Source organism: Stegodyphus dumicola, chromosome 7 (genome assembly GCF_044657685.1).
Source record: "Stegodyphus dumicola isolate Sdum_Otavi_A_Nest chromosome 7, ASM4465768v1".
In the NCBI taxonomy this organism is placed as follows: domain Eukaryota; kingdom Metazoa; phylum Arthropoda; class Arachnida; order Araneae; family Eresidae; genus Stegodyphus; species Stegodyphus dumicola.
In genome coordinates, this window is record NC_140774.1 from 4,810,237 (window position 1) to 4,835,024 (window position 24,788).

Genomic DNA, 24,788 nt, shown 5'->3' on the forward strand with positions numbered 1-24,788 from the left:
CGCGGAAATGTGTATCGGAAATTCTAAAGATATGCTCATTTTAAAATTATTTTGCGACATTGCTGTTGAACTGAATTTTATGGTTTAAGTGCAAAGAGCATGATAATACATAAATAAAGGTAGCACACAAAACGTTAAAAAAACGCCTCTTTGGACGTAATTTAAAATCTGAAACCTTTCAGATTTTTTAGTCCAAAAGGGCTTTGTCCCTGAAGAACTACTGTACGGCAGTGGTCTCAAATACCAATTGCGGGCGCACCGAATGCACGGTCTTAAAACAGCTGACGAGCTAGAATTTTTTTAATGGTTTACTTATTTTCCTTTGTTGAATTGGCCTGTTATGACCATAAGATCAACTTGTTTGGTTAGGTGAGTCGGGCTACGTACACTTCTGGTACCTTGATACTGTTATTTGTTACGTATTTCTGTTAAGCCAAAACTGCTTGTTTTAATGTAAACCCATGTTGAGTCATTTGTGAAGTTGTGTTTGAATAAAAGGTCTTATATACCCATCTTCTGATTTCTGTTTTGTTTCATAAAGTTGGACGATAGTTCTTTAATAGTCCTTTTCTAAAGTCTATAATTTATGTTCCCAAAGAAACATAGACTTTACAGGTAAATGACTAATTAAGGACGATTAATCTCAAACATTAAACGTTAGTTTACATTAAGTACATGTTCTTCGAATACAGTTTAAGAGCTATTTGATACATCTTCCTAAGAAATGACAAATTACCTTTAGTAATAATTATTAACTTATAAACTCGTCAGAAGCCTGAATTTCACTTTATTGGACATCTCACATTAATAAATATAATTTAATTAATTAATATAGAAGCATTTGACATTTATCGCACTTCAAGTCTCAAGTCCTGAAACATCAATCAACAGAGAAATAACTTTGCGCGCGAGCGAGAAGTTATTAATATTCGAAGGGCTATTTTAAATTATTCGGCGGAAAGAATAACGATAAAACGGGAGGGAAATTCGAAAAAAAAAAATCCTTTATATTCCATCATTTGCTACCGCGTCAAACAACCCCATGACTTCCCACTCAAAATCCAATCAACATCGTTCGCCTCGGTGGAAGTTCTAACTTTTGAAAAAAGAGTGACTTCTGGGAAACAGCGACTATTTTTAAGGGGCGGACCTGGGTTTTAACTGCCAAAAGAACTTAGTGCGTCGTCATGCGGCGGTCCGTCCCGTTTGGATACGCCCACCTGAACTGTTACGTCATCCAATCGATTCTTCCAACCCCATCATCTCTAGCTCTTGACAGAAAGCCAGAGCATCGCTTTCAAGCGGATTGCACAGCACCGGACCTGCGGGGAAGCTGAAACTTGGAACTCTTTCTCTTACGGTGTATATTCGATACAGGATTTGTTTACTCTTAAACCCAGATGTGGAAATAATGTTGTTAACTTATTAAGAGAATCGGGTGTGAGGTTTTTGGCAATATGAAGATGTATTTTGGGATTATTATTTTCATCTTGGGGTTCTTGACTGGGAGAGGTAAGTTATCTTCTTTTCTGGTCATTTTGTTCAAGTGGAAAATATTTTGTTGACCTTGTAAAGCGCGCTTTTTGACATGAGCTTATGAAATGTTAATTTGATTTTGTTTTGCTCCTATTTCGCATTGGAATAAATGGAAATTAAATATATATATATATATATATATAAATGGTTTAAACAGCATGCTAAAGAACTGGATTGGAACTATTTATATGTAAAATTGTCTAATATTTAAGTTTTCGAACATTTTTATTAATAAAACTTTATTTCTAAAATTTGTGCCAAGATAGAATTAAATGGAGCCATTTCAATATTTCTTAAATAAACGAGTCTTTAAACTGTGCGCTTTTAATTGCATTGTTTTGTTTTAAAAGAAGAAACTTTATAAACTTTTGTATGTTATTTACAGATATAAAATTCAGTTGTATTGCGAGTTATTAAGTTGAAATCACTGATTATTTTGGAAATTTCAGTTAGTTATAAACTCATAGCTTTAGCTGTAAAAAGCTAACTTTATATATTAGCACAAAAGCGGAAGCTTCTGAGACTGTTCTTCTTTCAAAGTTTTACTTTTCTCTAAGTTTATGATTTTTAGAACTAAAATTTTTAAATACTGTATATTTAAATGAGTTTTTTTAAGTACAGAAAAATAATTTTGCAACTGGAGACTTTTGATTTTATTGCACTTTATATTGCTCTAAGTGCACTTTGTACATACAGGTAACTAGTTAATATCGGGATGAAATTCCTTAATTAATATTTTATTGATGCAGCTCAAATTATATTTTCGGGCCAACATTTCTATATTTAAAGAGCAGTCAAATATTTTACATTTTCTGTTCAGCATAGCTATAAAAAGAAATTTTTTATTTTTTACTTTAAAAAAAGGGATATTTGAATAACTGAAAACTAAACATGATTTAAGATTAATTATTCAGCAGCATTAGGTCTTCTTATAGAATTCCTAGCTTAATTAGTACGTAAATTAAATATGCTTGCATTTCAGTGCATGTTAGAAGCAATGCATAAGAATTACTAAGAGCATGCATAAAAATAATTAGAATACATAAAAATTACTAAGTAATTAAACACCAACTTTCAGTAAAAGAAGTCAATTTATATATTAAGGAGGGAAATTATAAATTTGATAAGCAACATTCTCTCAATGGAAAGTAACTAATATAGAATAATTGTAAGTAGAAAAAGCAGCCTTTACGGCTGTAAAATTTTAAACGTAAAGTTATCCTTAGAAGAAATGAAAAGTATAATAAGATCGTATTGTCAACCGAACCTACTGCTCTAATCGGTGTAGTGATTAAAGATCCCGGTATGATCCTGGAGAAGGGATGTCTAGTATCTATGCAGCATGGGAGTACTTAAAATACTGGTAAGCCGAGAGTCCTTTCCAGGTGGTTTCGTGGTACGAGAAAAGATGCAAGATACTCTCGGAGCCGTCCTCCAGGACGATCCATGAAAATTGGTATGGTACTATACACTTAGTTCAGTAGGAGGATACCTGCGGAATCATTTGGGGATTGTTCTGGTGTCTCGCCCACCGTTGCTTGTCTTGTCAACTGAGCGACAATCGGATTTAAGACAGTACAAAGTTACTTTTCCAAAAAAGATAAAAAATATTGCAAATATTGTTTCAACTCAATACTAATATAGTATATAAGAATAGTATTGAGTTGGAACAGTAAAAATTATATAATTGTTGTTTCCCCCTTTCTTTTTGCTTGAGAATTTCATTTGAAAACTACAATCATCTGCTGTGCTGTTCGGTTAATGCACTGTCAATTGTTTGATGGGACTGCAAACATGTCTTCAGGGCCATTCTTCTTGATACACATCTCGATAATCCAGTCGCCTTATTTAGAAACCTGGTGGCCGGAGCAAATTCCTTATGAAGACCATCTTCTTATTATTGCTTTTAATGAGTAAATATTGATGACGAAAATTATATAAAATATTTAATGAAATAGACTAAAAAGTTACTTTTTTTCTTTTAGAGTCATTTAAACAAAAAATATATTTAACATTTTATAAGGTATTTCTCCCACTTCCCTAGCGTGCCTTCTTGGTGTAACGGTAGCACACTGGGCCGGTATTCCAGAGGTCCTTTTTTCGATTCCCGGCGAAGGCGGTTGCATATTTTTCATCTTTTCTGCTTCCAATTAACAAAATGACTCTAGAAGTGGCACCCGAACTAAAAGGGTTGTGGATGATGATTCTCCGCACCCAGGATTTGGCGACGGTCCCCTAAAACCCTACTCGCCCTTTAAAAAGGGGAGTATATAAGGTATTTCTCCCTCTTCCCTAGCGTACCTTCGTGGTGTAACGGTAGCACGCTGGGCTGGTATTCCAGAGGTGCGTGGTTCGATTCCCGGCGAAGACGTTGTTAATTTTTCATCTCTCCGGCCTCCAAAAAATATCCTAATGTCTCTACAATTAATATACACACGCACATATGTATAGTATATATCGTTACGGTTTTTGTATTGAGTTAGCTATTTTTAATTAATTCAAATTATTTTATATCCCCTTGCAATGCAGCATGAGACTTGTTTGAAGAGAAAACTACTCCGAAAAATTAAAAGTACAGGAGCACGCGCATTTAATAAATAGATATCTCGCATTTGTACGCTTTTGTTTTCGGAAAAAATCGAGAAAATACGAGAATTTTCTCGTGCATTGAAGAAGCTTATAAAAGGCTGGAGGAAAACATCTCAGTTCAGCTGTTTTATGAGTTGTTTAGAAAACAGTTGTTGTTTACTGTAGCGAATTCGCGGTAAAATCGGGTTAGCTTTCTCTGTTTCAAATTAAGTTATGTTGAACGTTTTAGTAGTTTAAAACATAACTACTGTGAGATATTGGGATATTGTACGAATATCTGTAAGGAAATTTAAGCATTTTGGTTTTATTTGCTGTGATAAGAATAAATTTTATTCACTTTTCATCGGACTTGTGCATTCAATTCATTACGAACCCATACGCGCACAACAATATGTATATTTCATTTTCTCAGTTTACTATATGTTGTATAGAATTAATAACGGCTTGCTGATTCTCTGGAAGAAACTGGAAAAATAAAAATAAAAAAAATAAATAAATAAATAAATTAAAAAAAAAGGGATAGATGATCTTAAAATTTTTTATTGATTTAATCGTAAATCTTAATGAATTAAATCACAGATTTAAGACCAAAATATAATGCAATTAAATTGCTTACCAATTTAATAATCAAGTATGCAATATTACCTACGATTCATATTCACATTATAATATTATGAGTTTTGAATTGTGATGATCACATAGCAGCAGAGATTATAAATGTGAAAGTTAGCATTCGGTTACCAATCGAGGCTTCAGTTAACGTTACTAATCGCCACCGACAGTGCAAGTTAGTGGTCTAACGTGTGATATTTAAAGAAAGACATAAAAACGAAAATATGACATTAGAAATTTTGTTCGTTCTTCTAATTTTGCATTTTTATAACTTAGAATTGAAACAAATATTAAACTTTACATATGTGAAATATCATCGAAAGATTTGAAGACGCCTGAAAGTGAAAGCGAGATGCACATGCCCCATTTTTCTTTGCGAAAATAAGACATAAACCCCTTTATAATCCCAAGAACACCAAAATTTTCCCGATAATTTCTTGCGTGTCCAACTCTGCTTTACGGCAAAATAATACATGTAAGATAAAAAAGTAAGATATATACATGTAAGATAAAAATATACATGTAAGACATATACATGCAAGATAAAAATATACGTACATGTTAGATATATACATGCAAGATAAAAATATACGTACATGTAAGATATATACATGCAAGATAAAAATGTAAGATAAAAATGCGTGTAAGATATATACATGTAAGATAAAAAATACATGTAAGATAAAAAATATATGTAAGATAAAAAAACGTATATATTAAAATTCTAACTTTAATTTCGAATAGTCTCTTAACACCTCATTTGGATTTGGGTATTTGCGCTTTCGGTCCTGAATATAGCAATTGCTTATAATAAACATCTCTTAGCCGAGTCATTTCAATATTAATAGCCATCCCATGACTCTTTCATAAAGCTAATGACACAGGTAACGTATGTAAGCCTTGGCAGTAATTTTGGAGAGATGTAAGGATTTATTTCTTTCTATTAACCAGATATTTTACATTAATTAGCTTTACTATCTTTCTCCTTTTCCGTTTTCCTTCCAGAATATAAATTTATTTCGCGCATATTCAAATATTGTACAAATCAAATCATGTAGAAAGAGCTAGTAATTAAGGGAAGGTTTTAGATTATTGAATCAGAGCATGTTCCGCCTGCTGAAGAGCACGTTACTGGTTTATTTCTTAGTTTGCAATCAGTCTGCCGCGTTGTGTTATTCTCGTTTGTTACACCAGTATTAGGTTTGATCCAAATCGCACGTTATTCATTCTGTTTAGGCTTTTGCTAATTACGACTTATCTTACGACTTAACTATAGCATCTTTCTTTTGTCCCAGGCAAATCTTCGTGTTTGCTTCTGTTCCGTCAACTTGTTACTGCTTGATACTTCGAACGTGATTAAAAATTTTACCAGTGACGTTGCAGTTTTTCAACAATCGCTTATTGCGCAAATTTACAAAAGTGTCAGCTAATTAAAATGTTTGACAGAAATAAATGAAAGAAATAAAAAGGATTATTTTGATTGGCCACGACTATGAGCTTATTTTTTGTGCGTATGTAGAATCATTAGGTTATTTTGAAGCAGAAAACGTGAAAAATATGCAATTCCCTCGCCGGGACTCGAACCTGCACCTTCCGAATTCGCGTCGAGTGTGCTACACGTTACACCACGAAGCACTTTCTTGCATGCACGAGGGTATGCAAGAAAGTGCATCGTTTAAAGGAATTACGTTCTAGCATGCGATTCCTTTAAAAGGAATTTTCTCCCTTTAAAAAGGAGAAAAATCCCTTTTAAAGGGCGACTGCGGGTTAGGACCAAGGCGTTGGCTTACGGGGTTCTTATGCTTAACTAAGCAATTACCTTCAGATCATCAAGAAATATGAAACAATTCAGAAAGAGCAATAGCTAAAAAACGAAAAAGAGCCGTTACGGGTTTAAAGATCCAAAAGAAGAATCAGAAGTCCCCACAATGGGACGAGAAATGTCTTGCAACAACGGTTTTACCTGAAAGGAGGGCAGGAACCTCCGTTGAGGTAACTGAGTAGTGAAAGGTGAAAAGTCTGAAAACAATACGCCCAGCGTTGGGCTCGAACCCACGACCCCGAGATTAAAAGTTTCGTGCTCTACCGACTGAGCTAGCCGGGCGAATGGAGATTAGAAGACCCAATTGCCAAATCCTGCTGGTGAAAAATCATCATCCACCATCCCTGTTCTGGCGCTGCTCTAAAGTCTTTGGTTATTTTGAAGAAATGCGAAAAACGTGCAGTGCCCACCCCGGAACTAGAACACGGATTTCTCGAAATTAAAAGAAAAAAGAAATTACCTTGACTGCGAAATAAGGATTTAGTTTACTCTGAGATGTCATTCGATGCTACTTTTATTCAATAATAATTATTTCATATTCCAGAAATATTACGTTATGTATTGTTACGGATTTCGTATTTAAATAGCTAATGTTAGTTGAATTATAAATTAAATTGGTTTATTCCCCGTGCAGTGCAGCGCGTGACGAATATTAAAAGAAAGCTAATCCGCGAATTCGCTACAGTCAACAAGGCCAATTTTCTAAGCAAACTCTTAAAACAACAACAAACTAAAGTAACTACAATAACAAACTGAGAGGTTTTCATGCCGCTTATATAAGCTTTCTAAATGCGCGAGAATTTTCTAGCACTTTCTCGAAATCAAAAAGAGATATTTATTTATTAAATGTTAAATGCACGTGCTCCTGTATTTTTAATTTTCCGGCTTAGCTTTCCTTTAATATTCGTCACGCGCTGCACTGCATTGCATGGGGAATAAACCAATTTAATTTATAATTCAACTAACATTAGCTATTTAAATACCAAATCCGTAACGTTGCCCCCTTCCCAAGGACTGCACGTCCCTAGCAGTACAATCAATTCAAACGAACCAGTACGCACGCAACAATTTTTGGTGTCAGAAGGGGGATTTTTGAATGCCAATTACAAGAGCGATGGAAGACGAATTCAGACAATTGATGACTGCATTTGCTGCTTTCCGAGAAAAGATAGAAGGGACCGTTAACTCCGTTAAAGAGGAAATGGAAGCGGACAGGAAGAGATGAAATTGAGTAAAGAATCCGTTAAAAAGGATATGTAAGCCTTTCAAGAAATAATTGACGCAGGTCAAGAGAAAATGAAAAGAGAAATAACCTCCGTAATAGAAAATAAATTCGAGGCTATGGAAGACAGAACTAAAGTCGGACAAATTGAAGAAAAGGTTTCTTCGGTCAAAGATCAAATAGAAGAGAGAGTATCGGCTGCAACGAGTCGAAAGAAGAGTTTCGGACGTCCATTAACAAATCGAACAACAAATTGAGGAAAGGGTTTCTTTTGCAGTTGCCAAAGAAGTTGATACCTTAAAGAAATTTGTAGTGACAGCAGGGAGGGGAGCAATAGTGATGGTTTTAAATTCTTACCGATGCCTGCTCGTCCCTCTCTGAAGCTATCCACATATGATGGGAAGACATCCTGGCAAGTATATAAGACCCAATTTTCTATAGTTGCGAATGCGAATGGATGGGATTCCCAAGCCAAGGCCTGCCATCTCGCCGCTTCTCTGAGAGCACATGCAGCGGATATCCTGCAGACACTTCTTGAAAGCCAGAGATTAGACTTTGAGGCTCTATCCGGCGCATTGGAGCTGTGCTTTGGAGAGAAGTGTTTAAAAGACAGTAGGCTTTAACTAAAATCCCGTCAGCAGAAGCCCACCGAAACACTTCAGGAGCTCACCACGGATGTTGAAAGGCTGTTACATCACGCCTTTTCGGAGTGCCAGACAGAAACAAGAGAAATCATGTCCCTGCAATATTTCATCGATAGCATCCGGGACCCTGAAATACAGAAAGCACTGCGAATGGCGGTTGTTATGGACATAAAAAGCGCTCTGTTGTACGCCATGAAGTTCGAGGCAGCCCAGCAAGCAACTCGTAGAGATCGCTACCCAGTCAGAGCTGTGCAAGTCCACCAATCGGTGGATCAACTGATGGCTCGTTTAGAAGATTTAGCCAGAGAACTCGTATAAAGTTCTATATATATGATAAATATATATATGATTTCGATAAAGTGCTAGAAAATTCTCCCGCATTTAGAAAGCTTACATAAGCTGCATGAAAACCTCTCAGTTCGTTATTGTAGTTAGTTTAGTTTGTTGTTGTTTTAAGAGTTTGCTTAGAAAACTGCTCTTGTTGACTGTAGAGAATTCGCGGATTAGCTTTCCTTAGCTGTTTTGAATTAAGTTCTCTTGAACGTTTGAGTAGTTAAAAGATAACTACTGTGAGATATTGTAATATTGCAAGAATATCTGAGAAAATTGAAGTATTGTGTTTTATTTATTTGTGATAAAAATGAATCTTATTCATTTTTCATCGGACTTGTGCATTCAATTCCAAACGAACCCGTACGCACGCAACAGTATGTAAAATGTACGAAATATTACGTTAAATATGTATATGTATAAAATATTATGTAAAGACTTTAATGATTTAAGGTTTTATTGTAAAGTAAACTTAGTACAATTCAGATTATATAGTTTATATTTTTACGACATAATGTCATGTTCAGATCCTCGATGTTAAGTTATATATAATATAGCAGAATTTTTATAGAATAATTTATGCTTTAACAGTGTGATTTCACGTTCAAACCTTTTATGTTATACTTTGTGTTTTGATAAACAGTCAATTCACGATTTATCCGGATAATACCTAGAACAACGTTCACGGTTAATTCAAAATCATGCTTATTCCCTTCGAGAGTTAAAAAAACAGGGAGAAAGAATAAACCGCATCCTAATTAACAGAAAAACATTATTAACAATTTATCTGGTTTCTTAAGCTGCTTAATCTGGAGAATAAATTCATTTGGTTTCGTCAATTAAATTACTAATCAGGACAAAAGGAACATGATAAAAATAAAGGAAGAACAATATAAAATGGCGTGAAAGAACAATATTTAGAAGAGAAATTGATCGACGTCAGTGCGTTCAAATTTGCATAAAAATGTCGGATATACTTTTAACGGATGATATAACGGCTCTTATATATTTCGAATAATGTACAATTATGCAGTTTTCATTTCGTATTTTTGTAGACGGTTTTGTTTTATTCTGAATGGCTCGTGACAGTAATTTTTTTCATCTTTCCAAATTAAAATTCCAATCAACCCACTCGACATACGATCCTATATAACCCACTGATAAATCGGGAAATGATTTGCATATGCTCTCAACATTTATAACTAGCGTTGTTAGATCTTCCTTTAGAAACATAGAAAACCTAAATTTCCTTTTTATATTTTTAAATCCCAGGATTACGTCATTAGTGTTTCTAATGAATGTTACAGTAATTTATGACTGTAAAAAGAAAGCAAGTGAACTTTTTCTCCGTTTAGTTAGTAACTATACAGGTAATATAAGAACCTCTTCAATATATCCTAAAACTGCTGCTCACGGGATCTGTGCATAACAATAATATCGCAGAATACCTCTTAGCTTCCGAAGCCACATCCCAATATATCCCTAGAAAAGTGACCTCAAACAAAAACTACGCGCGTATCGAATGCTTGGTCTACAACAGCTGACGGGCCAGATTTTATATTCTTCTGCTTGTTATTATTTTTCATTTTATATAAAATGAAATTTTTTAGTAGCAAAATCAACATTTTTGAACTAAATTTAAAATTTTGTTTTCTAAATATTTATCCAAACATCTGTAAGCAACAAGAATAGTAATAATAAAAAAGCAAAGAAAAAAAAATCAAATTCATATTAATTTTTTTATCTGAAATCTAAAGATTGGTATCTGCAAGAAATTTCTGTTGATTACATTTTGTAATTCAAACATATCGACAGCTAAATATAAATTTTTTCAGAGTGGCACTTATTTCAAGTAATTTAATATGTTAATTAATCGTTAAACAACTTACTACTCTAAATTAACCTAAAAATGAATAAAGTATGAAAACATTTTAATATATCAGTGAAATTTTTCCAAATGGGCAAACTTTGAGAAAAAATAATTTGTTTGGCATATAAATAAAAATATAAATGTCTGTATGCAAATAATTGAAAACTTGCTCATTTTTTACTACAGCTTAACACTTGATAGCGTTTCCATTCTGATAAAGTTCGTAGACATGAAAAAAAAAGTTGTTAATTTATATTCATCACGAATTATACCTGTTCATCGATCAATCGGATTTTTTCTCATTAATTTTAAATGTGAAAAAAAAGCTGTTCGCATATAATTTTACTCCTAAACAAAGCGATTATTCTTATTGCAAAATTTTGTAACTGAGGATTCTTATTTTTTGAAAAATTTATCAGTTCTGTTTCTTCAAATCTTTGAATAAGAGTTATATTACAACATAAATTAAGTAACTCCATCTGCAGAATTTCTGGTGCGTTATTCACGTGCCATTTTAATGAAAATTTTCAGCACTGTATTTGCAACAAATACCTACCTTAAATGTTTTCATGGGCCGCATAAAACTGCTTTGGAGGCCGCAAGCGGCCCTTGAGTTTGACAGCACTGCCCTAGGAAATTCTCCTTAAGCCCTCTCGGCAACTGTTGTCTGTTATGAGCATATAAAATTCTACTTACCACAGCCTCAGGACATCCAGGAATATTCACTAACACACCTTTCTAAATACTTAATCTTGCATTGCAGTATATTCCCAGAACATCACAATTAGGTCTCCTCAACAATGTATCGAATGTTGTGAGGATTTAGAAATCCTACTTACCGTATCCTCTGGACATCCCGCAATATCTCTTAACGAATCTATCTGAATGTTTAATGTCACATCCCAGTATATTCCCAGGACATCATCGCTAGGTCTCCTGAACAGCGTAGTAGATGTGATAATTTAATATCCTTCTTATCACATCCTCAGGACATCCCGGAATATCTCCTAACTAATCTTTCTGAATGCTTAATGTTACATCCCAATACATTATCAGGACATCCTCGCTGATTCCTCTCAACATTGTACGGGATATACTATATTATCAGGACATCCTCGCTAATTCCGCTCAACATTGTACGGGATGTTAAGAAAATTTAAAGTCCAACTAAATCCCGTCTTTACACCCTCCCCAAACATACCCTAACATACATATTTCAGAATACTCAATGATACATCATAGTATATACTCATGGCATCACTAAATAAATTCGAAAAACCTAAATCGCCAGGAGAACTACGAATAAACATCCTCAGAACGGCTGCCGATAAGCATCTTTAACCAAAATGCAGTGCAAAGAGCTTCAAGATGTTAAATGACGAAAGTTCTCAAGACCACTTAAGAACTGACGACAAAGTCCTCAAGACTGTCTTCGAATCAGCGCCTAAATCCTCAAGCCAATCTAAGAATGTATATTTTCAGAATATCTTAGAAATTAGTGACACAAAAACATTTTCAAGATGCTAAATTACTAGTCCTTGGGATATTTAAGGATCAAAAGTTTAAGGATATTTTCAGTATACCTCGAGGCATTGCAATTGAAACAGGGCATATTGAAGATATTTTATGTTATGTGGGATATTATACTTAAAGAAATTACTGAATATCTTTGTTTATTTAAATATACACGTTTATGCAATTTTACTTTTTGCTATAAATGTATAATCTCTTTAAGAAGTATTTAAATTTCCTTTCTCTAAGAATTGCGTTAAAGAAAGATTCTTCTAATTTGCTAATGTTAAGCTCCTAATTTGACAGCAATAAAAGTACTGAAATTTCCTTCTTTAGGAAACTTTCTAAAAAAAAAAAAAAAGAAGCGCTTGCAACGTAGTCCATTAAAGATGTTAGCAATTAATGTAAGTTTCGCTAAAATACGCAAAAGTTTGGATTTTTTTCTTTTCGATAATAGCTTTAGTTATGACAGAAGATGAAGCAAAAGAAAAAATATTTTGATCTGAATCAGAAAAAAGATTTTTAATTAAAAAAATCTGAAAGATTTCAGATTTTATATTACGCCCAAAGAGGTGTTATTTTAACGTTTTATTTGTTACCTTTATGTAATAAATATCATGTTCTTCGCCCTTAAACCATGAAATGTAATTCAACAGCAATATCATACATTTAAAAGAGCACATCTTTAGAATTTCCGATATACGGCCTCGCGCGCTGCTGATAATTTTTTTGTTTTTATTTGTGCAGTCTTGTCATTTCTCGCTTTGAAATTATTGAGTTTCTTAGTCAAAAACTCATAAATGCTTTACGAAATATGAAATAGATAATAAAACAACTCCAAATTTGAGCTTCCAGATGCCTATATTCGGGTGCAGACGTATATTCAAACTTTGATGGCTCTAGGTACCGTTGCTTTATTACAGTGCGACAAATATACATACATTTATGCAGATTCTTCATTATTTAATTTCTTTAAATACAATATACAGAGCGATAATATTTGGTAGCAACAATTTAAAAAGTGATTCGCCGTTTATAGTGAATCCACGCAAATTGCCTTAAACGAAATTAATAGGCCTTGTGAGCAAATTGCCTCTTTGGGGCTAAAAATGTAATGCAGTTTTACTGAGATTTAAAACAAAGTAAAAATTTGCTACTTTTGATGAGTATTAAACCGTTTTCTGTTTATTGCTAAACGCAAGAGAATTTCTTTGAAAGTAATTAAGCAATATTTTATTCATGACTCATACAACTTAACATGTTACTAATTCATTGCACTGTTAACGATGTAACTATGTGCATATTTACTTTATCAAAGCAGGTAGTTATTATGGCGCAAATTTATGAAAAAAAAACCTATGTGAATAAATCTAAATCATCTAATGTACAGCCTAGCAGCGTTTGTAAGTTTTCCAAACGACAGCTCAATTATATATAAGCGAGAAAGGCATATTTTTTCTTATATCTCAATGTACATTTACGAAGTGCTTTTGAAAAAAAAAATATTTTCGTGAAAACTGTTTGAGCTGCAAAAAGAAACACTGTGGAATATGTCACAGAAAAGTTGACTTATAATTAAATTTAATCGTATAAATGAAAATTTTCACTGTCAGTGTGAATAAGAATGAATATAGACAGACATGAAAAAATGTATAAATGCAAAAGAAGTATTTATGAAAAATGTATAAATATTGTTACACTGCACATATAAAAGAAATGAAGATATATTATCATAAATTAAACTGTATCTCAGAATTTGATATTCAGAGAGCACTGCTATATATTTTTGTATAACATTTTGTATGAAATATTGATTTGAGTGATAAGCATATTTTACCATACTTAATTAAAAAAATCATTTTACTAGTCTTAAATTATGCAAAGGCTCTATCTGTTTCATATTTCATCTACTCGCTTGAAACGAATGCATTTAATAATGGTAATGGCAGATTGCACAAACATTGCTCATGCCCAATTTTTCGCTGCATTTACTTAATTAATAACTTGATTAGTTTTACGGCTTTTTTAATTCTAATTAAATTGCATATATTTTCAAGGTCACAAATTTTAATTTAGGTTTCAACTCATCTCGAAAGAATGCATGGGTTCAAGTTTTGTAATAAAGTGCAGAAACATAATTCTCGTTAATTTGTATAAAAACGCAATTAATTCAAATGTTACATAATTTGATTAAATACATTATTCATTATGAATATTTTCCTGAAAAAGTAATAAAAAATAATTAATAATAAAAAAAATAGAATTCTTTGAAACTAACCAAAAGTGGAAAACAAAGTTCTATACGAAAATATTCAAGTTTCTTTTTTAGGAACATTCGTCACACTTCATCTAACAAAGAAAAATATCAGTCTTTTCGAAGACAATCGCCACGAGCTTTTAGAGGTGATCAAGCACGGGAACAAAACAACGGCTGTAAAGTATGGTATTTTGCAGTTACCGGCAACTGCCAAAACAATAAAGTGCACGTGCAATTTAATACACCTACAATTTTTCCACCTGCAATTTAATACACCTACAATTTTTGCACCTGCAATTTAATACACCTACAATTTTTGCACCTGCAATTTAATACACCTACAATTTTTGCACCTGCAATTTAATACACCTACAATTTTTGCACCTGCAAGTTAATACACTTGCAATTTTTGCACCTGCAGTTTAATACACCTGCAGTTTTTGCGTCCATTGACCGGCAAACTTATTGAACTAAACTGTGATAAACTGTTATAAAAACTGTGAGACTTCAGACATTCTATTTTCAACGAGTACCATGTTATGTGCCTTCTGGAATTTAACGTGAACATACTGTTCTTAAAATAATGGTGAATCAAAAATCCTCTCAAGAGATTGATGGTAAAGAGAGAAGGGGAGAGAAACATTCGAATCCCCCTCCCCCGCGGGAATGTTCTCCATCAAACTTGAAGTGGAGGTACAACTAGAGCCTTGGGACTGTACCTGTACAATCAAAAGTGGTGAAATTCTGGTGTCCTGCCAACTTTTCCTATCCTCCTATGGTGCACGTGTTTCTGTGTTGGAATAGATTTTTGGACAGTAACGCTAAGGAACTGTGTTACTGTAATAATGTAAGCAGCAACTGTACAAACAGCATGTCAATGGACGCTGGAATCATGGATACAACATCCATATTAACCAGAACACTTACTAGCGCCCGAACACATCCGTGTTCTGTATCACGTTACTCAAATAGTAATCCCCTGCCACGCGAGAAATATGCCACCTAGCAGTAATGTACATTATCAGGCAACAACATTGTGACTCATAAATGCATTAGATTTGTCAATCTATGGCTGCAAATATTGCTTACACGCGTGTCGTTTTACACGCCTTTTTTTAGTCATTGTGCAAAACATCTCACTGCGAAAAATATCTCATTTTGCACATGTTGTTTTGTTCACATTCTTGATAATCCCTTAAAATATAGTGGCAATAATCGTCGAAAAATGCCTTAGCTTTGCTTGTAAGAAATGGTGTTTACGAGCCACGAATATTATTTTTATAACTCAGCAAAGTTTTTTAATGTTCCCCTTGACGTTTAATAGAAAGCAATTAATTTTAGTTGATTTAAGTACAAGATTAGTAAGCAAGAACAAATGCAAAAATTGCAAACTGCCTTTGCATTTTCAGTCATTCATTCATCAGCAAACTTACTTCAGAGGATCAATAAGCATTGCGAAATCCCAAAATGGAAACTAAATATAAAAAGAAATGTTCTACTACACTGTTTTGAAATTAAAGAATGTTCTTCTAAATTTCCTGCATGTATATGAATTTTAATTTTTTTTGCACATATTTTAAATATTATAAAAATTACAGAAGAAATTCAGCTGGAAATGTTATATTACTTACTGTGTTTTCTATTGTTTAACTTTTCAATCATTCCTAAAATTTTCCGAAAAATTTAGTTTATTAATTTTAATTAATATCAGTTAATTTAATTACTTTTAGTTTTTATAATTTTTATTTACTGATTTCATTTTTTATTTTATTATTATTATCATCATCATTAAATTATTATTTTTTAAAAACTGTATTTTTCTTTCTTTACTATATTTATTAAAATTTAATTTTAGCAATAATATGAAAATAAATAAATCGTAAAATAATTCAAATAACCAGCCTTCCTGTCTCTGGGATGAAACTTCTGAATTTTCAGTATGAACTTTTATTTCGTTCATGCTGTTTTTCACTATGCCGAAAGTTTTCCTGTGAGTTTTAAGCTACTTCGTGATATTTCTGTTGAGTTAATACTTTGTACAGACATTATTTCTCGATGATAATATGGTAAAGTGATGTTTTCAAAATTATATTTATGTTGTTAAGTTTAATATTTAAACGATTTTCGCACATATCTTCATTTAACGAACATTGAAAAATTTTAGGATTTTACTGTTTGCATCATAGGATAGAATGGAAAAAAACCTTTAAATGATGTTTATATGAGACTTCGCAACGTAATTTCTGACTGCGGCATAATCTCTGATTTGTTTCTGACATTTGGCGTAACAGAATGGTTGAAAATAATGACTTTTCAGTTGAAAGGTTGATAGCGTGTCGCTGAATCTAAAAATGTCTCTCCCCCCAATATATATATATATATATATCTGAGAGCTTTTATATTTTATATTACGTTCAAAAGGGCGTTTCTTTCACTTACACACACATGCACGTGCTTCGTGAGCATTTGGACTAACACCCTTTGGGCTGAATTATTTTAAAAAGAGCATATCTTTACAAAATATTTTTATAGCATATCTTTATAATTTTCGATAGACAGTTTCTCGCGGTGGAGATAAAAGTGCTTTATTCCATACAGTGTTACCACTGTTTGCTTTAAAATCATTGAGTTTTTTAATCAAAAATTCGTTAAAGGTTTACAAAATATGAACTAGATAATAAAACTAATTTCAAATTCAAAATTCGGGTTTCCATATGCCCATATTCGGGTGGAAGACTACGTTATTCAAAATTGGATGGTTCTATGCACGGTTGGTTTTCACATTGCGAGAAACATACATACATTCCTGCATATTCTTCATTATTTAATTAAGTATAATACAAAGCGATAATATTTAATGGCAACAATTTGGAAAATGATTCAAGGCTTTTAATGATTTGATGCAAAACGCCGTTTTGAGACTAACGCCGCTTGGGCTAAAAATTTTCAATATTAGAAAGAAATAAACATTTATTTAAAATTCATGACATAATTGATGAAACAAATGTAGAAAACTTTATCATACAGTTTGATGGGAATAAGAGATTAATTCCCTTTGCAAAATTCGTCTGAAATTTTTTATTACAATTAATAAAAGCCTGGGTGCCTAAATAACGAAATCGCATTGCATTATCCAATGTTAGAAATTATCAGATCAGCCCGGACTTTTACTGTTCATGATATAAAACCGTAGAGGAATTTTGTAAACAGAATTCTTTAATATTTTGTTCCTATTAAATTGTATGATAAATTATTCTAGTTTAGTTCCACATTTATGAATTTTAAAATAAAAACTTTTTAAAAAAATCCTTTTCTTTTTCATTTTTTCTTTATTTTTTTAAGCGATAAACATTTTATTAAATGCTCGCTTTCTTTCAGCAACTTGTATTCCATATCACTAATGTTTCGATTGAAAAAAACTGTTAAATTAAAAGAAAATAGCCTATTCCTTCAGTATATAAATTTCATGACGAAACTTCTCTGCGTTACGAACAAAATTCCTTGACCTTTGCTAATTAGTATTCAAACACATATTCATCTATTACGCTAATAGTCACATGAATCATTGAGTAGTCCCACTGAATGTTATTTATATTTTACGTAGTTTTGTGTCGTGTACAGACAACCCGTGATAGATGAGAATAACAAAAAGCCCTAAATGTTATTGAAAGAGTTTACAACGGATTTTGTTCGTTTTGTTTTCCCTGTTCTGTTAAGTGAGTCAAACACTCTCCAGAGCTTCGCGATGTACTCCGGAAAATTACAACTCTGCTCACGCGATGTTGCGTGAGGTGGAAGCATAAAAAATTCCACCCCTATCAGTCGTGCGGTTTACTGTTTTAGTCTAATTTGTGCTATTACTCTTCTCACATCTAGCGAGACGCATGTATATTTGCAGGGGTTATGACCCTAAATTGTTAGTATTTATAATTATTTCGACATCGAAGGATGATATTGGCTTGATGATGCTTGATATATTCAAGATCATGACATATTTGTAATATATTATGCTCGGATCTACAACGTACGTGGTTTAGCAGAAATTTAGAACAAGATCATGAACGCTGTTTTTTATTCTATAGAAATTTCTAGTTCAGTGAAGCTTCGTTTCACGAACTGAATTCGTACCTGAAGGTCGCATGTCAACCCAAACTTTCGTAAACGGAAAATATTTCTCCAACAGGAAAGATGGAAAAGGAATTACTTCGTTCATGGACCATACATAATTGCTTATTAAAACTTTACAGTAGCGTTTTATGCACTGCACAAGTTCATAACGGAGAACCGATGGAAATTATTTAATATAAAAAAAGACAAACACAAATTTATGCAGATAGAACAGAGGAAAACCTAATTTAATTTTGCCATATCCGTTCAAAGGAGAGTGCACGGAAAAGATGACATAAGTGGAAGATCATGAGAAAGATGTTATTGTTTGGATGAGAAATTTTATTCCATTAAAAACATCAAATGACTCTCCTTTCGAGGGCATCTCCATTGATCTTTTCTTACTCTCTAAAGCTGGTTCATCAGCAGCCGGGCCGCAAAGTCGAGGAACATTAGTACTTCGTTCCGGGATTCCAGTCTCGACAGACGGACTGACTGCAGGGCGTTTCCGGCCAGTTTCCTTAGAAAGTCTTCCACGAAGGCATCCCTCCCTTTAAGCCCTCGATTGGTTTGCCATAATCAAATAAACCATGCTTTATCTCTAACGTACTTTTGAATTCTAAAACTCACTGGACCTCTGTATCGCCTTAAATTTGGCCAATGCGATTTGTTGTTGTCTACATTTAAAAATGTTTCTAAAGTGAGATATGGCATTTATTTTTAACTATTTATGCTGTAGCTTGATTCGTCTTTACCAGGGCGATATCGTTGGGTGAAAACTTTGCGTGATACTCCAATTTGCACTAATTTTGCGGATCAGATAATTAAGATAATTTTTCTTTCTTCCTCTTCTGCTGAAGACGTCTGTTCGACATTAGTTTTTTCGTTTTACAACTCTCTCTTACTGAATTCATTTTTATGGTCTTCTAATAACTTCTTATGTTCTTTGTTGTTAACTTCCTAGGTTAAGTGTCAAAGTCCTCAAAACCTCCGCTTACAACCCAATCTCGCCATAATTTCTTCCAGCCAAAGTCCTGATTATGTAAGTTCCTTTCTGCCAGGCTTTATTAATGAGAGTTAAGCAATAGCGAGTATTAAAATGATTTTTGCAGAAGATCCCGAGTCCTAATTATGTGGCATAGGTTACTTCAAAACACATTTGAAAATCACATATTGCCGAATTGAGTGTTCGTAACTTGAGCCGCCAATCGTCATCCAAGACATATTTTTATTCAGGTAATTTGTTCATGAGCTGAATTGTTCATGTAGTAAGGCTTTCGTAATCTGTTCCTGAAATGAGATTCCATTGTATTATTGACACCAGGAAATTTTAGCATTAAAGCAAAACTGAAAATGTTTCATTCTTAAAGAACAAGTAATCTTCCATCTTTTCAGTGCAAAATTAAGTTTGAAAGGAGTATGAATTTAAACCGGCTGCAAGCAGGGAATTTTACCTCAGAATAAAGAGAGCACTGGAAATTTTATTTGCCACGTAAATGTCAAAATTATTTATTAATATGTTTAACAGTAAACGTTTACAGTTTTAAGAACTTAGTAATTAATCATTAATTTAATGCTGCATTTAATTTTGAGTATTTAATCTTCAAAAATGTATTCTTAATCCTTATAATTCGTTATTTCAGTACAGCGAACACATTCTTTCCGATCATTACATACTGAGTTCAAAAGATATATTAACAAAGTAGAAGGAGATTAACTTACGTTGGCATCTCGCATGTTATAGTTTTAATGAGTCTGATACAGCGAGAGGATTCAAATGAAAAAGACTGCTTTTGAAAATGCCTTTGTGCATTTCGGTATCAAATGTGTCATTAAAAATTAAGATAAAATTTATTAAAAATTAAGTAAAAGTTTATTAAATTGAAGTTTGAAGTTGAAGTTTATTAAAAGTTAAGTTAAAGTTGCAAAGAATTTTCTTCTTGCTTGCAAGTAAGGTAAATAGCAAACAAGGTTATTCTTTTTCAAGGTCAAACCTCTTTCCTACATTCGAGACAGTGACATAGCTTATCTATCTGCTCAGTGACGTCACTTTACCTATGGAAGAGGAAGAAACATTGCTTTGGAGAAGAATGCCGACGTCACCACACTACTTGATCTTGGTTCAGAAGAGCAACATTGGTTCAAAGCACATCCAGTTAGCCAGTCGGGTAGGCGGAAGTTCAAATTTCGGCGATGGCCTGCTTTTTTTTTTTTTAGTCCAAAGGGATTTGAATCCCGAAGGACTATTAGTTTCGTTTTGGCATTTTGCGTCGGACGGATAAATGTCGGTTCACTTTTCAAACTGTTGCCGTAAAATGTTAGAGTCCTGCATTATATTTGAAGAAATTAAATAATGAAAAATCTGCATAAATGTATGTATATTTCTCGTATCGTGATAAAACAACGGTACATAGAGTCATCGAATTTTCAATAACGTAATCCTCCAACGAATATGAGCATGTGGAAGACCAAATTTGAAATTTGAAATTTGTTTTATGATCGATTTCCTATTTTTTAAAACTTTGACGAATTTTTGATTAACAAACTCAAGGATTTCAAAGCGAGCAATGGTAACGTTGTGCAGAAAAAACATTTTTATCTCCAGCGCGTGAGTCTCTGTATCGGAAATTCTAAAGATATGCTCGTTTTAAAACTATTTTGCGATATTGCTGTTGCACTGGATCTTATGGTTTAAGTGCGAGGAACATGATATTTAATAAAGAAAGGTAACACACAAAATGTTAAAAAACGTCCCTTTGGACGTAATTTAAAATCTGAAACATTTCAGATTTTTTTTTTCCCGCTCTAAAATAAACCTAATGATTCTATAAAATTTTTAAAAGATAATTAAGGTTTTAATTGCTGAAGAACAATGCAATATGGGTATTATAAAACAAAAGAAAATGCTTAAATTTATGTATTATATTAGATATTTCACATAAATGGTAATATTTCTTTTAAAAAGCTTAAAAAAACCAAACTATTGCTCCCACATATGGACGTGCTTTTGATAAAGAGGAAATCAAGCATGCAATTTGCTTTTGTCAAAACTGTATATAAGATATTTAAATAAGATTTAAATTAGATAACGTAAATTACAAAATAGTTCATAAAATATATAATTCTCAAAAAAATCTTTCCTTTCGAATGATATTTAAAAATATCGACTTCAGAAATTACCGTTACGCAACAATATCTGAAGAGTTGATTCTCTGAAGGAATTGATTTCTGTCAAGGAAATGTTTAAATCTAACTGCAGTTAAATCTAATCCAGTTTTAAATCTAATTGCGATTAATGTACGCCCAGTTTAACAATTTCTGGCATTCGTTATTTTCAGGGTATGAAAATTCCAACATTAATGATTTTACCTTTCCTGATGTCGACTATACTTTCTTGGAGAGCGTTAGACATCTTTTGTGTTGAAAGAACCCCTCCCCAAAATGCTGGAAAATACTGCTGAATTTTATCAGGTTTAATCGCTTTCTATTATTTACTTCTTGCATTTGATTAAAACCTATAATGCCTATAATTGTCATAATTAACAATAATTTAGTATCCATTGGGGCGGGATACCATCGGACTCGTCCCCTGGGTGCTCTCGATCAAAATTAGAGGCAAAATTGAGCGAAGTCATACTGTCAACTGTCGGAGCTCGATGCTCTTGCCAACGACAGGCGCAGTTTAGCCCTCCTTGTCATGAATTTCGTGAGCTTGTTCTGACGTTACTGTCAGACACGTTTGATAAGTCGCAACACAACACAATAACCAGTCATGATCAATACTGGCAGGTGAGTATTTTAAATTGAGAAAAAACAGCGAGAGAGCGTTTTGATCTCATACAAATTACTCGACTCATCCGGCAATTCGTCGCTTACTAATACTAAATTCTGGCTCCTGTTATCCTTCTAAAAAAGAAATGTCTGCTTTCTTTTCTAACAGCTGTAAAGTATGGAATACGTATTTTTCAACGAAATTGCTGAAATTCTAACAACTTTTATTTTTATTATATATGGTTAAATTTAGATTGCTTTTTGGACAATTTTTTTTTTAAATTTAAAATTTTGAATGCGGAATTTAAATTATTTTTTAGAATCTAGTATCATAACTTTGCTATATAATACGTGACTAACGTATAAATATCTTTTACCTGCATTTAATCTGGAAGAATTCTCCCATGTAACAAAATCCTTTGATATTATATCACTAAATGAACGACTTCTTTGAGTAAATGTTTATCGAAGTCTTATCTAAACGAATTAGGTTATCGGCTCGCATATACGCTTTCAGCTATTTAACGCCATTCATACACAAGGCCAATGCTACAGTATATGATGTCCCAAGCAAAGAAAATTAAGGTGTCTTCCTACGCTGCCTCAATAAAATACTCAATGAAATCTTTCTAACTTCTAACCTAGGATTCCCAAAATTTTGGTATTTTGTAAATGTTATTCCCGGAGAATACACGACTATCAATAATGTTCACTATTCTTATTTAATTAAGATTGAAAAATACTTGTTACTATCGAAGACTGTCAATTAATAAGGAATTATAACATTCCTCCATGCATGCTTTCGCGGTTAACTGTTTAGCACGTCCAACTAATCCAACCGATGTAAACGTTTAGCGCATCCAATTAACATTAGAAGGTTGGTGGTTCGAATTCCGGTGAGAACATAATTCATTTATTACGCTCCCAGCTTCAAAAATTACAGATATCTCCACAGTGGCAACTAAAACTAAAATGTGTTGGACGATAACTCCCCATCACGTAAACTTGATCGACTGGATCTCCTGCCTCTCCCCAGTCACTCAGCAAAGTGGGAGAGAATATAAGGAAATATCGGAATCTCCCATGCAGGCTGTCATAGTGCGAATGGTTAGACTATCCATTTAGATGTTAGAGCTGCATGTAGCAATGAGAATTAGTATAAGTAAGCTGCATGAATTTGCAGGACTAGTTTCGAAGTTTAAACAGAACCATCTCCTTCAACTGCAGAAGGGAAAATGACGAAGAGGACGCATATGCTCACGCGACAAGAACAGACGGAAAAATTCGAGAAATATCCAGCTACAAAAATAGGAAACAAAGCTACTAACATCATCTTTTTGAGCAAAAGAGAAAACAGTTATGAAATAATTTCTTTAAACTTAGAAACGGAGTAGATAGTATAATATTTATTTACAATATTCAAATAATATTCATTTAATAGTAAATTAAAGAACACTTAAAAACGCTTTAAATAAACAAAAATATTGAAGGTTTGTTTTTCTTCATTCATGAGGAAAATATGCTCGTTCAGAAGATCGCTTAGTGTCAAAACTCAAAACGAAGTGAGGAATGAAAAGAGGAAGAAAGAAAATTCCTAGGATAAAATAATATAATAATAAAGGACTATATAAGTGTTAATGATTAATTGATAAACATAAACTCATTAATAATTACATGTAAATACGCATAATTATACGACAAAAGTGCATCAAAACCTGTTGGACTACAGATGTCGCAGTGCAGAGAAATTGCAGTAAAAGAGTGACGTAACATGCGGCAAAGTAGCGCAAAATAGTGCAAAGCGAATCTTTGAAGCGGGGATGTGTTTAATTAAAATTTAAGCCAATTGATGAAGTTTAATAATTTTTTTTCATATTCTATATTTTAGATGTATAGATAGATAGAGAATCGAAAATTATCTTCTATATATATTAGCACTGATTCCTCAAGAATAAATTTAAATTTGTTTGATACATAATAGATAAATGTAAACTGTAAATCAAATATTAATGCAAACAGCATAAAATCTATGGCATGAAACAGATAAAATTGAAATAATACATTGCAAGGACTTTTTTCTTCCTTGCATCATGCCTTCATGCTGTAACTGGAAGGACATCTGAGTACCAATCGTAAAGTCCAGAGATCGAATAGTGGGGAGAACAAAGCTGAAATTCTTGCGTTTCTTGCTCCGAAAATCTTAAATGACTTGAGCAAGTGACACCCGAAATTAATGTATTGGACGATAATTCGTCACCATCCTGTATTTAGCGATTGAGTCCTCTCCTACCGAGTCGCCCTTTATGTGGGGAAAAGCATAAAAAAATTACTATAAGCATAAAGCATTACTTTATAGATTACCTTTATGGTGTAACTGTAAACACCTCCGGGTACCATTTGAAAGGGACGGAGTTCGAACCTCCGACGCTATAGCTGATTTTCTCACACTTCCTACTCCGAAATTTCTAAAGTGCTATACTATCTGACAAGAATTTGGACTATTTCGATTATAGCAC

General features: G+C 33.1%; 1 protein-coding gene and 1 non-coding gene across 2 annotated transcripts in view; one reads left to right on the forward strand and one right to left on the reverse strand.

Annotated features, from left to right (window-relative positions):
- The first annotated feature begins 1,192 nt into the window (after positions 1-1,192).
- Positions 1,193-24,788, forward strand: part of LOC118183598 (uncharacterized) — a 196,721-nt gene continuing 173,125 nt past the window's right edge. The window contains exon 1 of the mRNA XM_035353195.2: positions 1,193-1,512. Within this exon, the coding sequence (XP_035209086.1) occupies positions 1,458-1,512 (55 nt within the window). The 5' untranslated portion in view covers positions 1,193-1,457. The remainder of the gene's footprint in view (positions 1,513-24,788) is intronic.
- Positions 6,769-6,841, reverse strand: TRNAK-UUU (transfer RNA lysine (anticodon UUU)). The gene has a single exon. It is a non-coding gene; the product is annotated as a tRNA-Lys (tRNA).